We start from the raw sequence: 15,414 nt of genomic DNA on the forward strand, positions 1-15,414 counted from the left end.
TGTAGCTTACCGGCCAAATTAAAAGCTTTGGGAAATGTATCCAGATGCCATTTATTATCACCTAGTTCTGTGTATTTATTATATTACAGAAATAGCCCATGTTTTGGTCATATTCCAATCAGATCTGTAAAAACTTCAAATTCCAACTTGATATCATTGATACTTACTGATTTATTGGATCAATCCACTTCCTATCTGTTATAATGGGAAAATTTGTTAAAGTGGCACCAAATCAAGAATCAGATTCGGATCCAAATAATTTCACTAACTTTTTTTAACATCATTATAAAGAAACTGTATACCAAGTTTGAAGTCAATATGAATTGTAGTTTCGGACAAGAAGACGATTGAAAGTTTTGTAACGGATGACGACAGACGACGACAGACGACGACAGACGACGACAGACGACGACAGACGACGACAGACGACGACAGACGACGACAGATGCCAACGCCGCCGGACACCGCATGACGACAATAGCTTACGGCCTGTCAGCTGGTAAGCTAAAAAAGCAGATTTAATCTGTAAGTAACTTTCACAAGAACATTTATTAAAATCAACATTTTGTTCCTTGTGAACACTGAACATCAGATGTACACAATATACAAATGGTGCATTTTGTAGCAAATATACTTTCTATTCAGACAGCAGCAGCATTGGCATGTACAAAAATACACATTTGATTCTGTCACACAAGACAACATACCAAAGTAACAAGATAATATATTTATATATATTTATATATATTTTTATCTGTATGATCATAAATATGGAGAACTATACACGTTGAAACAATTCACTGTACTGATGATAACAACTATATTAATAATACATGGTAAAGTACTTTCTGTTGGACACTTAACATCACAATGGCCTCATCCCAGCGTGTGTTCCTGTTGAAAAGTCATGTTCAGGTCAGAGTAATACTGTTTGTTAATTAGACTGTGGCAGCAATTTATCAGAACTATACATATGTTTCACTACATAGATGCACAGTGAAATGAGGGCATTTAGGGTCAAGTGTCACCACAGAAATAGGTTCTGCACTGATGGCAGAACTAGAATAAACAGATCGTATTATTATGGATAAAACATACAACTGATGCTTTGTAATGATGCATTCATCTCACTCACACACACACATGGAATAGAGATTTCTCTCAACTCTATGGCACACATTTTCTCACATTCCTGCACAGGATGCTCTGTCATGTGATCAACCCCTTCCCAATCACAGATCACAAAGATATAAACCAGACACACTCAGCTCATGTGAATAAATACCTGCTCCACTGACTCAGACCAACACTTCACTCAATGGGAAAAGTTACTGTATAGATACAACTAAAAAAGATAATTTAAGATTTTTTTTTTTTTTTTTTAATATGTCCTAAATGTGTAACTTCACAAATGTTGGAAGATAAAGCTAAAAACTTTGTCCACAGCATCTGCATCAAGTCACAGCCATTACCATGATCACCTGGTTAATATTACAGCAAACGTCTGCTGCACATCATTATATCCCTTAAAAGATTTTTTTAATGCACACAACTTGATTTAAAAGCACTACAAGTACATAAAGTACAGTGTAGTTAGAAAGTTTGAAGCACATTGAGTCACATTTAACTTTTTTACAATGTGACTATATTTTCAATCATATTAAAAAAAGAAAATTGAATTTTAGCAACTTCCAGCGAATAAAATACTACTTTGTCTAAAACAAAGACACTCCCAAAAATAAATTATTTTCCTTACAGCCCAATTTTGGTTCACTAACACAGACTTGTTTTATATTTACTGCTTCTTCACATTTTCTCTGAAAATTTCACTGAGGCGTCCCTATACCATAAATACTTTGAGGAACTCTATGGCAGTGCTGCAAACTGATGCTGTCAAAGAACATGTAAGCACTTCTTGTAAAATACTTCAGATTACAACATGTCTAACACTTTCCAGATGACAATTCCACTGCAAATTGGGAGTAAAAATATAGTTTAATCTAAATATGACCATGAAGAGGTGAAACACTGAAGCAGAATGTGCATCCGTAAACCAATCACCAGAAAAAAATGTTGCCACCGGACATTTCTGCATACCACAGATATGTATAAGCTCAACCAAACTTTTCAGGGGAGGATCAGCTAATTCTTTGACTCCCATTTTAGGTTTAGGCAAGAAAATTGTTTGGCTTTGGGTTTGGAACAGATTGTCATTTGGTTTAGGTATTACTGAATCTACTGTTATCACATTGTTGTCAATTTTTCTCATGTATTAAACCAAACTTTGGCATTTTCTTTAAACTTTAACCAAGCGCTGCCAGTGTCTAAACCCAAACATTAAAAGTTTAATAATGCTGTCATCACATTCAGTTGCTGTGGTAAATTGAATTGCTGGCTCTTCTATCAAAAAACTAACGTGAAGAAATTACATTTATGTTATTTCCAAAGGCAGCATGAGTTACTGGATAAGCTCTATAAATGTTGATTTGAAACATAGTTTTGGATCCAAAAAGTTGAGATTTTATGTTTTCTGTGGAGTACACAAACCTAAAATGGCAACAATTTATTCTGGCAAATGATTTGGCGCTAAAATTCTTCTAACCTATAACCTCAGATGTACCGTTAAAGTGAAAACAGTATTTTTTATTGTTCTAACTACTGTTACCAGGAGAGAAAGGAGCATATCATACAGTATATTGTTGAATATCACATTGACAGTAGGACGGCTGTACATGAGTGAACAAATATAAAAACAGTCTCTGGTACACAGTCTCTCTGTACAAAGTTCTCTTTTACACATATGACTCTTCTGCAAAGAACAGCTGGTCAAACTCGTCCATGTGTGGGTCGCTGCACCGTCGACTTTGCCACTCCCTTTTTCCTTGCACGATAGCCAGCGCCACCTCCTGACTCCTCCGCAGGCAGGCATCTGCATCCGCCTGACCCTGTGACGAAAAGTAGTCCTTTACAGTCCGCGTGGCGGAGGGAGACAGGCAGAAGTGCGGTTCTGAAGAGGGAGAGTGGCTGGGCTCTACAGCTGACACTCTCAGGCCTGTATCTTGTGAATGACCTTTGGGGGGTCTATCCAGGGTGAGGCTGACAGAGGCCAGAGCACCAATCTTGGTGGGGTCAGACGCTCTACGGGGCAGGGGTAGTGTCTTCCTACCATTATATCCCTCCATGGCTGGAGTAAGAGAGTGGCATTTCTGCCTCTGAAGAACCAGGGTGGTGCTGCTCTGTCCGTAAAAAACACCCTGTGGGGGCTGGACACAGTCACTCCCTGCAGGTGCATGTGTGACCTCACTTCCAGGGGGAGGTTTTGGGGTGTTGGGAAGGGCTGATGTTGGAGGTCTGTAGGTGCAGCCCTGGTCATGGAGCTGCCTCAGCTCCCTGACTGTCAGGGGTTTCTCAGTCCCCTTGTAGAAAGGCGAGCGGCTGCGCTGTAGCTGCAGCAGGGCCTGCTGGTATGAGGGGGGGCTGCTGGACCTCCGCTGCCCGTTCGTTATCACAGGACCCTGGATGCAGACAGAGGAGCCATTAGTTTTTGGGTTCCTCATCTCTGTGTCCTCATTCATGTGTCCATTTTCAGGCTGTTTGAGTGACAAGCGGCGGTCCTTTTTGAGCCACGTGTTTGGATGGAGTCCATGAGGATGAGAGGGAGCTTGGTTGGTCCGAGGGAGAAGGGAGGAAGTGTCCCTTTGAGGGGGGGAGCCGCGGGGAGACCGTCCAGGAAAGAGAGGGGAGAGAGGAGCTGGTTCTGCTGACGGATTCACCCCATTGGAGGATGTGTAGTCAGAGTACTGCGAGAAGGCGGAGTCTAAAGAACTGAGAGAGGAGCCTGTTGGCGATGTTGCCGGGGACGACAAGCTGGAGCAGCTGGCGTCAAGTCGTAATGGAGGCGGGGGGGCGTGCTTTGACTTCCTGCGCCCACCGTTCTGGACTTTGGCTTCTCTCTTTTCACATCCCTCCTCTGCTTCCTCCTTCAGCTGCAGCCTGTTGAGCTCCTGCTCCAGAAACACCTCATCCTCCTCTTCCTCCTCCCCCTCTCCTTCCATAGCAGCATCGTAGCTGGCCTTCCTCACTGTGTGACACTGCTTATCGCTTTTAACCGTCACTGCACCTGAGGGCGCTGTGCCTGCCAGTGCCAGGGCTGGCTCTGAGCTCCTCCTCAGCCTCCTGGGACCCACCGAGAGGCCGTTGGCCTGGCGGGTGCGGGGTGGACGAACGGCAGGGCTGAACCTTCTGGGTCTGGCCAGAGGGGGCAGCTGGAGGAGGAGGTCGGTCTCCGTCTCTGGATCGGGATCGCAGTCACTGAGGGTGATGACGGAGTCACGGCTCCGGCTGTCCGGCTTGTCCTTGTCACGGAGGGGCAGCTGCTCCTGGTACGGAGACTCAGGGTCATCATTGAGCTCATTCTCCAAACTGTCGTAGGACGAGTCGTTCATCTGGAAGGACGATACATCTGAGGGGAGAAGGATGGTACATAGATGAGGATGGAGACAAAACAATGGAAGCAACACTGACTGAGGCAAAAGCAAATAAAGCAGCACGCAGAAGGATCATTTTAAAACAGACTGAAGCAGACTAGTTTTACCACAGTGCTGCAAGAACAGGAACTGGGATCTTTATTTGTTGTGACTGTGAATGTTTGAAGTTATAGTATTTCACAATGTTGACTTTTAGTTTGAGTGTTTTAGTTTGAATCCTCCGTTTACTTGACCATTTTGCTAAAAAAATAAAAATAAAAAAATAAATAAAAAAACAGTTAAAACCAATGCTGTACAAAGTGGGATTATTCGTTTGTAAGTGTTAGAATATTTGCAGACAGCTGGAGGCACTGTTCAGTTCTGAAACACATACCATGCAACTGCATAATCTGAACAAATACAAGTACTATTGTCAGCACAGAGTGAATATTAAGTGACTGGGATTGGAGGAAAAAACCTGATCCTTGTCTGAAATGCTATTCACTTTCTTCTGGTGTATCACAGTAGACCTTTCACCCATACAGCTTAAAGAAGACAGAGTCAAAGAGAAACTGAAAACCTTGACCCCCGAGCTGAAATAAAAAGGCCACAGTCTGCCACTGAAGACGTGGAGAACAAAGACACGTCCTGCTGTGTGTTATTTATAGCAGAAGCAGGATTTATGAATGAGGAGATTCAATGGGCTGTTAATCAGCACCTGTGACCCTGGCAATTATTGCAATTGCAACAGGTCAATTTTCTGACCTCAATCAACAGCAGTGAAAGAGCCGAGGCCATTCAGTCACACACACACACATACACACACCCACACACACATTTAGTCAAACGGTCCTCTGACCATTTTTCAGGTCTAACACACTGGGGCATTGTTGGTTCATGAACCCTGAAAACCCAGAAAACAAATGAAGCAGCTGGTTTTTGCAGACTTTGACACTAACCTAAATCAGAACACAGGTCAGATCATTCACTGCATTTACTTGCAAATTTGGAAACAGTGCATTCTGTTGGCATCAGAACATGTAAACCTGCAAGTAAACAGGAATATTACTGGAAAATTCACTTTAATCTGCCCTGTAAACAGCTTAGTGGAAATATGAGTTTTTTTGGAATAAGGGGAAAAACATTATTTGTTCATGTAAATATAACCAATGCTCCAATTGTAACTGAATACTTAACAAGACAGCATTAACTTCAATGGATCAATAGTTAATAGTTAAAAAGTATTTTGTGTCATTTTATTATTGAATTTGGATTGAAGTTTAGTTTTTTCATTTATGTTCAAGTATATATTTAGTTTTAGTTAATTTTACAACTGCAAAAGTAGTTTTAATTTTTATTTTGATGATGTATTTAGTTGAAATTGAGTTTTTATTCAGTTTTAGTCTCATTTTTTTAAACTTACTATGATGAAAGCCTCAGTTTATACAAATGGTAAAAGGCAGGATGAAAGAATCATGACATCGAACATGATTTATAAAACCATTTGCATTTAAGACGCTTAAAATACAAAGCCATTTTATCCTTATTTTCAATCAACTTCAGTGTTTCATTATGAATAGGCTGCATTTCTTGAACCTGCTAGAACTAACAGTTGTGGAAAAAATTATTAGACCATCCTTGTTTTCTTCAATTTCTTGTTTATTTTAATGCCTGGTACAACTAAAGGTACATTTGTTTGGAGAAATATAATGATAACAAAAACAGCTCATAAGAGTTTAATTTCAGAGCTGATATCTAGCCATTTTCCATGTTTTCTTGATAATAACCAAAATCACTTCAGTTCTTACATCAGTATCTATGGCATTGTACTGACAAAAACAGTGCTTTTAGGCATTCCATGTTTTCTTTTCTGTGTGTTTTAGTCACATGATACACACAGGAGTTAGTACCTGATTGCATAACTATTCTTTTTGATGACTTTTGATGGTCTATTAATTTTTTCTGCAACTGTACACTGTTGTTTTAGTTTGTGTTGCACTGTTTGCTTTGCTTTTCCTATTTCTTCACAGATACTTTTAGTCTTATCTTTTGTGAAACAAAATATACCTGCTGTGCAACTTTTGGTTTGGTTGGTTTGGTTTTTGCTGTAGTACTGTGTCTCTAACCTGACAGAAGCTGTTTGATTAATAAATACACTGTGTTGTTCTTTGCATACTTCCTCAGACAGCTTCAACTCATGACCAAAACCAGTTTTGTTGTGTTTATCATGATTTATCCCTGTCAGGTTATGTAACAGAGCTGGATTTTAACAGTGAGTGTGACTGAAGCCGCCTTCTATCGACTCCTTCTTCTTACCGGATCCATGGTCACTGCTGCTGCTCTTCTGGCTGAAGTTTCTAAACAGCGAGGTGACGTCTTCTCCAAAAACGCTGCTGCAGTTCTCTATCAGGAAGTGGACCAGCTCACACACCTGCACAGACAAACACCACCTGGTTACTGCATATTCATTTCTGTGGCATCTTTGCTTTGTTGATAATGTGTTTTAACCCATAAAGACCCAAACAGCCACTGGTGACCAAAACCATCTACAAATATAAACTGTTTAATACCTGTTTATCCACTAATCCTATCAATACATGTAAATAATTGGTGTAAAATACAGTTTATCATCTTTCATGGTCATCACATATGACCCATTTGGACGTTCAGAGGCTCTGTAGTTACCGTGGAAACACCGTCATCTTCTACAGCATTGATTCACCAGTAAAGCCCATGGAGTTGGATCAATCACAGTGGATGGAAATACTTGTTTTATGCACAGTTAATGATATATTTTGCTGAAAAAGTCAAGTTTTCTTCATTTTTCTCTATTTTTGATATAACCACCAACTTTGATATGGGCTTTTATGAACATCCACATGATCAGTACATTAAATATAGGAAAATACATGGTGTTCACCGAAAAAATGCAAAATACAGAGGATAGTATTACAATACTAATGCCCCTGTGATCATCCTATGTCTATTTGTTTTTTGTTGATTTGTTTGTTTTGATGATGCCTATGTCATCATTATGTGTATTTTTAATTTTTTTCAATTTATAGGGAATGAGTGATGTACTAATGTTGGCTGTTCTATGTCTTGTTTCTGTCACCTGCCCAGGAACTGCAGATGAAAAGTAGCTATTTTTACTAATTCTGGCATATTTACATGGGTGTATTTTATTATACAGCAATGTTCTTAAATGTGCATGGTCCCTGTTAAATAAACCAATAACATAAAAAATAAATAAACAAATGGTGATAAATAACTTAAGAAAGGTTAAATAGAGCAAAAACTTCATTTGGGAACTGCCACCAAAATAACACTGGGTATTTATGTGTTAATTACATTTTTATAGGAATTATCTCCAAAAACACATATACGTCCATTAGGGTGGTCCAAAAAAATTTTTTTTTAAGATTCTCTGGATTATAACCCTGCATTTGGTTCCATATCTGGCCAAATTACTTTGGTCCAAATTTTATGCGAATTAATTCATATTTAGAGGTTGCACAAGACACATGAAGATTGCTCTATATACTATAACATAACTAGCCAAATGAATAAGGCATATTACAATAATTTGTAATTTTATTCTCAAAATCAAACTGCAACTCGCATAGAAATGTTACTTAGAAAGTCCAGCAACCACTGTTGCTTTATTAAAATTACAAAAAAATGTTCCTGTGTTCTGTTTGTGATCTTCATTTTTTTGTTCGGCTACAGTTGAAGTCTTGAATAAGCTCCACCCCTCTTTCAGCAACATCATTGACAACTTTTCTGGAATGCACAGTTTCAGCAGCCTTCTGAAAGTCTGCATCATCAGCCCAGTCTTCTGGAGGAATTCTGAAGAATGTTTGTGGCAGATCCAAAGTTTCAAAGAAACGCATGCTGCTGGTGGTGACAAAATCACTGATCTGCTTCCCTTCATAATCTGCTTGATTAAGGCCATCCCAGTGCTTTAGTGGAACCGAAAGAACCTTCATTTTCCATCATGTTGTGAACCATCAGCTGCTTCTGCTCTTGTGTCACACTGGAGTCCAAGAATGCCAGGCCAACCGATTCTTCACTCAAGTACCACAGATGTTGGCAGCCTTACTTCATACAAATGAAGCTCTAAAACCTTGGTTTTGATAGTACTGCTGCTTCTCTTACAGGTCAGCTCAGCTATGCTGAAAATGTAAAATTAATCCATTTCCAGGAAACTTCCAGCAACTTGTGCAACCTCTAAAACATCTCCTTTTTCTTCCAAATTTTTTCCTAAATCATCTTTTGAATGCCAAAACCTAATGCAGGGCTCTAATTGAGGTTATTTGAAACTTTATTTTTTACCATGATTGTTGGACCACCCTAATGTCCATACACATACACTGACAAATCCAGTATTAATAACAAGGGTTTTCAGCAGCCATTTAAAATAAACCAAAGATTCAGCACATCTGACAGAAAGTGAAAGACTGTCCCAAAGTTTAGGAGCTACAACTGTAAAAGTAGTCACCTCTGGATATAATATATCAAAGGGGAGCAGATTAAACGTCTCAGATTATCAAGAGGTCTATAGTTATAGAACAAGGGCTCAAAAAAGTCTGCTATACAGACAAAATAGAATAGAATAGAATAGAATAGCTTCTTACTGTCACTGTCACAGGAATAATAAAAAAGCAAGGATATGTAAAGATTTGTATATTACTACTACATTTTTAAAGTCAATTCTTTGAGCCAGTGAAGGGACATGAGAACTGGGAGATGCAGAACCAGCAGCTGCATGTTGAACAAAGGCAGTCTTCTAAAGCTATTTACGCAGACCATCAGTACTTCAGGGAAGCAGCCAAATACGAGCAATAATTCACCAAACACCAAGCAGTCTATCAGCAGCTAAACAAAGACTAAACTCACATTTCGCAATTTGATATAAATCTGGTGTGGACATGATGTTATGGTTGGGGTGTATTTGCTACACACTCGCCTGCCTTTTGTAATCGTGACACAAAATAACTTTATATTCTGAGAAGAGGTTTGTGTTAGTTTATTTGCAGTAATGCCGACCTTACGACTCCAACAAGAGTGTATTTACATTTCAACTGACCAAGAAAACACGTGAGACCCACTTTAGGGCCCTGGATAATGTCTCGGTGATAATATATGATGTCATGTATTGGCTCTGATTATCACTTGTCCAAATAGTTCTTCACTGGCCAGCACAGGAAATGGCTAATCCTGTGTGTGGGAGTTTTTGACAGTAAACTTTAAAAGCACAACTTTTTATGCTTTCTAAATAAAACTTTTCATCCGCTAACGCTAAAACCCCAGTGCATGTTTAGGAATGAATACCAATCACAGCATGATAGAATGATAGAATACATCATTCCATATTATCTTATTTTTTATTTAGTTATGTCAGATTTTTGTCGGATGGGTTTCTCCACTGTTTGGCTCCTTTAAGACACTAGACTGAAATCCTGTTTCATTCACGTGATCACAGCTTATGACCGATTCTTTTGTCCTATAGCCACCTTATTAACCCATAAAGACCCAAACAGCCACCGACGACCAAAACCATTTTCTGATTTAATATGTTTTATAAATTCTGAATCAGTAATCCTATCAATACATGTAAATAAATGGTGTAAAATGCAGTTGGTTGTCTTTTCATGGTCATCAGATATGACCTATTTGGACGTTTAGACGTTCATAGGTCTACGACCTATTTGGACGTTCAAGTAATTTTTTCTTCAGTTTTCTCTGTTTTTGATATAATAACCCTCAACTTTAATCTGCGCTTGTAGTAACGTCCACATAATTAGTAAATTAAATATAGGAAAATACATGATGTTCACCACACAAACGCAAACTACAGAGGATAATGTTATAATAAATGGTGATAAATCACTTAAGAAAAGTTAAAATATATAGAGAAAAATACGTTTGGAGCTGCCACAAAAGTAGCACTGGGTCTTTACAGGTTAAACAGTGGACCAAGTTTTTACAAGGAACAAATCTGAACATTCTGATATTAAACCAGGCTTTTTCATACACGCTTATCACAAGAAAACTGAATTTGTTTGAGGCCTGTCTCTGACTCAGCAACGCATTCTTGTGAAATCATGTCATTCCACAGCCATTTTTACCAAAAAAGGTAAAAATGGGCCTGATAGTAAAACAACTGACAATTATAATAAAATAATTTTAGTTATCCATAAAAAAAAACAAACAAAATGTTAATAATCAATATGCTTTCATCCATGCATTCAACATTCTCAACCCTTCTAACCATGCATGAAACGCAGATTTGTGATTAACTGTATGGGGATATGATATTTTGCTTCTATTGCACAGAGCTAGAAAGGACTACACATGTCAGCGAGACTACAACCAGTTCCATTTTTAAAACATGGAGACAATATATGTGTTTTATAGGAAACCATCCCCAAACAAATCCCATTACTTGGCTGAAACCAAACCTCAGAAAGTAAACATAGAATATTTACTAAACACACAAGACGTCCTATGACACAAATACTCCACTAATGCCAAAGCCAGTAAGAAACGTTAAAGTCGTCTCCAACTGTGGAAAGTTTCCACTAAAAAGTGCCTGTTGTGTTTACAGATGTCTTGTTTTCTGCGCTCTGCCTCTGTGACACTATGGAAACACAGATGAGACAAACAGACTTCAGGCCCTCCTGTTTGTTTGTTGGGCCAGATGTTGTCTGGTTGTATGTCTTTAGGCTGTCCACTTGCGTTACACGACTTGGAAGAATAGCAAAGACCGAATGATTAGCCTGCGTTACAATAACAGCCACGTTATTTCAACCTGTTTCACATAAAAAATCAACTTGCTTCAATTTAGAAACTGCCACAAATGTTTTGGAAATGTGCAAAGATAGAAAATGTTTAGGAAGGAAAAGAAAGATGAGGAGGTTATACTCATTGGACATGACTAAAATACTCCTAAATCCAAACTCTACGCCTCATTCTGTATTTCTGAGGCCATTCCTGCAGTTTGCCCAAAACTTACATCATCGACTAGTCTTGGACACAGCGGACACCTCTGGACTGGACTCCCTTCTACCTAATGAAGAACACTGGAACTGACTACAGCCAACCACATTCATTTGAATGTAATTACACTCGCCTGGAGTGTGTATTTGAGTTTTTCCATCTTGTTTTGTATCATGATTGCAAAGTTGTGACTTCAGCTGTTTTGTTAAAGAGAATGGAAATATGGGCAGCATGGAAAAACATAACCATTTCCAGCAGCAGTAGTTGTAGTAGTGGTAACAGTAGTAGTAATAATATTAATAATAGTAATAATAATAATAATATTAATAATAATTTAAACCCTTTTTTGGAACCAACTGAGATATTTCAGTTCTGTTCTTGATCCAAAAGTACTTTATCACTGTTATGACTGATAATGTAACATGAAAGGAGGTTTTTTTTTCGACTTACATAACTTAATGAATCCTAAAACTCTTCCATCATAGAAATCAGGTTCAGTGTTTTTTCCTCAGTACCAGATGTACTGTATGAAAGCCTCGAGGCCATGCTTTACTTGGATTATGGGTAATTCTCTGCTTAGCTATGTGTGCTTGCAGTGACAGAACAGACTTGCACAACAAATAAAAATATTAAAAACAGAGACCAGGTGCAATCATTGAAACAGAGAGGAAGTAAGAATGATATCACCTTCAGAATGTCAACGTTTGACAGTTTTTGTGATAATTATTGATGCTGACTGAACTAACCTGTTTCTCAAACTGTATATTGAAGACTAATCTATGTCAAGAAAATCAGTTTGTGGATTTAAATCCCTTTCTCTGGTCAATGATAATAGAAGTAAACAACAGACTCAAGTACAGTTTTTACCCACCCCCAGTCTAATGAACAATGCAGTACTCACCCTACCTCAGTGCAATAATCACATCCTTTATCATCTGTATATGTCCTTATACGTTGCACATAGTTCTTATCTGTAGTAGACTTAGTAGTAGAGTTATAAATTTGTATATTTTAGTAGTACTTTAGTTGTATTTATATATTTAATAAGTTATCTTTGTAGTTTTTGTATATAGCCAATCTTTTTCTGTATTTTGTGTGATATTTTTTGTGTTTTTACACCGTAAGTGTTTGCTGCTAAACAGATTTTCATTGTTCCTGTAACAGTAACAATAAAGATCTGTTCTGTTCTGTTCTATTCTACTCTGTTCTGTTCAAGGTTATAATAGTTTTGGATTTTTCATTATAGTTTAGTTTTACTTAGTTTTGACTTTTGTTTCTCTAATTCAGTTAGTTTTAATTCATTTTTAGAGCAGGTTTGCTAGTTTTTATTAGTTTTCATATTCCTCTAAATGTTTAGTTTTAGTTTAGTTTTAGTATTAATTTTAGTTTTGTCATATCTTTTATCTTCTTCTCCGTCGTATTCAAATAAATCCCAGACAGGACTCTGCTGTTTTCTCCCAACTTTAGTCTCCACGTTTCCAGGTAGAGTGAGGACCAGAAGACGACTGTAAACCACACGTGACGAAAAGTGATGGACTGTGAAGTGTCGTATGGTGTCGCTAGCTAAAATTGCTAGAGCGAAATAAATCGATTTCGTATCAATCCAACATTGACAAAGACGAAAACAAAGGGAATTTTATCCATAATTTTTTATCTGTTTTAGTTAGTTTTTTAAGTACACAATACAGTTTCAGTTAGTTATCATTTTTTTCTTTTAATTATAGTTTTTATTTATTTCAGTTAACGTAAATGTTTTTTCAATTCTAGTTTTCATTAACGATAATAACCTTGGTTCTGTTCTATCCTGTTTTGTTCTATCCTATCCTGTTCTATCCTGTTCTATTCTATTCTATTCTATTCTATTCTATCCTATTCTGTTCTATTCTTCTCTGTTCTATTCTATTGTGTTCTATTCTGTTCTGTTCCATTCTATTCATGTGTTTTTACTTCTGTGTCTGAAAACAGCAGCTAATGAAAAACGCTACCATTCCTTCTCTCTCTTTACCTTTCTCTCCTTCTCCTCCTTCATCTCGGTTCCTCTCATCTTACCTGCCACTCTCTCTTTCTTTTAGCGTTCTTGCCCTCCTTCAATCGCTCATTCAACATTCCTCACTGTCACTCAGAGAGTTTGGCTACGTGACACTGAACACTGCCTTTGAGCCTGTGGGCATTTGTTTGAGACTTTCACCCGGTCATCCATCAGCGACCCATTCAACCCACTTCTCCTTTAACTCAGTGGGTTGTCATCTTGAACTCTTTCTCAACCATTCAGAAAAACAGGAGAACAAATCTATAATTTTCTTTGTGTCGTTCAGACAGTGTACCAGCAGCATGAACACAGGTGGAAAGTGGCAAAAATGACAAAAACAGGAAACAAATATTAGTAAATATGAAAAAATGTCTAATGTTAAGATAAATTTGCCAGTGGGTTAACAACATTACTTCAACATAGAATGAAAATAAGTAGATAAGTCTAAAAAAAAATAGAAAAAATGCTAACATTTAATCTTGCTGTGCATATAATCAACAACTAAATGGTTTAATTTATATTTATTTTCTTAAACTTCAGTAGCTTAGTAAAGAAAAGAATCTTGTCGAGCTGTTGCTTGTTTTACCTTGTTACGCTGCAAAAATCTAAATCTTATCAAGTGTATTTTTCTCATTTCTAGTCAAAATATGTCATCACACTAAAAATAAGACATAATCACCTAAGGAGTAACTTTTCAGTCAGATATAAGAGCTTATTTTTAGACAATAGACCTTGAAAATCTTACTTCAAGAAATCTTACCAAGATAATTTCCACTTGTTCCATGGCAGATTTTTTTTTTTTTGCTTAATTCAATATTTTTTTGCTTAATTCAAGCAAAAAATCTGCCAATGGAACAAGTGAAAATTATCTTGTAAGATTTCTTGAAATAAGATTTTCAAGATCTATTGTCTAAAAATAAGTTCTTATGAAATGTTACTCCTTAGGTGACTATGTCTTATTTTCAGTGTGATGACATATTTTGACTAGAAATCAGAAAAATACACTTGGCAAGATTTTGATTTTTGCAGTGTACTGGTTAAATACAGCTCAATATTAGCTGGAATATTTAATTACAACAAAGTAAGATGGTTATCTGGTTACTTTTCTAATTAAAACTATGATTGACAAGTTTTCCTTTTTAGAAAAAACAACACTCATTTAACAAAACAAGGCTGGTTGGCTGTTTTTTTCAGTATACAACACTGTACTTTACAATTCACAATAAAGCAATTACTAAATCTACATTTGCAAAACAAAAAAGAAGGGGTCACATTTGAGTTTCATCCCCCTCTGAATATTTAGCATTTCAGGAACCGAACTCAAGAGAAAAAAACGTTTCTTCTGAATGATTTGTCTCAATGTGAAGTAAAACAGTACAAAAACAACCTAAGCTATATTTACCTCAGAAACGTAACATACCTAAATAGCTGCATTCAGCCAAAACATTGAAATTATATGCTGCAGAAAAGAGGCAGGGACACCAGACTAAACTGAATTGGCTCAAACTAAGTGTTCACGTGTCTCCAGTGGAGGTTGGACGGGTGCCACCACACAGCCAGGGGCCCACGCCAGTTTGAATTGGCCCTGGGCTCTGACCGCAAGGAAGTAAATGTCGAAATCTCACTGTTATTTCTGAAAGTTTTTTCCCAGAAAAAGGCCGCCTGTACTCAGGCCGCACACACAAATAAGCAGTGGGAAAGTGTTATCAGGGGAGAATTTATGAAACAGATATTTAGGTATTTGTGGGTAGTGAGGGTTTTTGTGCTGACAAGTGTGTGTGTGTGTGTGTGCATGTGCATGTGCATACTTGTGGTGCATGTGTTATGAATGTGAGAGTGTGTGAAGAGAGAAACAGAGGTGTGTTTCAGTGGCACAGATTTGCGCTAAAAACACACATTTGGCCTCAGGATTGTGTA

General features: G+C 37.7%; 1 protein-coding gene across 2 annotated transcripts in view; it reads right to left on the reverse strand.

Annotated features, from left to right (window-relative positions):
* Positions 1–530: 530 nt before the first annotated feature.
* The window catches only part of LOC115412285 (rho GTPase-activating protein 20-like), a 102,375-nt gene continuing 87,491 nt past the window's right edge, over positions 531–15,414 (reverse strand). For both annotated transcript variants that reach the window (XM_030124695.1, XM_030124696.1), the window contains exons 14-15: positions 6,783–6,897; positions 531–4,462 (exon numbers count right to left, since the gene is read on the reverse strand). In XM_030124695.1, the coding sequence (XP_029980555.1) occupies positions 2,793–4,462; positions 6,783–6,897 (1,785 nt within the window). In that variant the 3' untranslated portion in view covers positions 531–2,792. The remainder of the gene's footprint in view (positions 4,463–6,782; positions 6,898–15,414) is intronic.

Source organism: Sphaeramia orbicularis, chromosome 21 (genome assembly GCF_902148855.1).
Source record: "Sphaeramia orbicularis chromosome 21, fSphaOr1.1, whole genome shotgun sequence".
NCBI lineage: Eukaryota > Metazoa > Chordata > Actinopteri > Kurtiformes > Apogonidae > Sphaeramia > Sphaeramia orbicularis.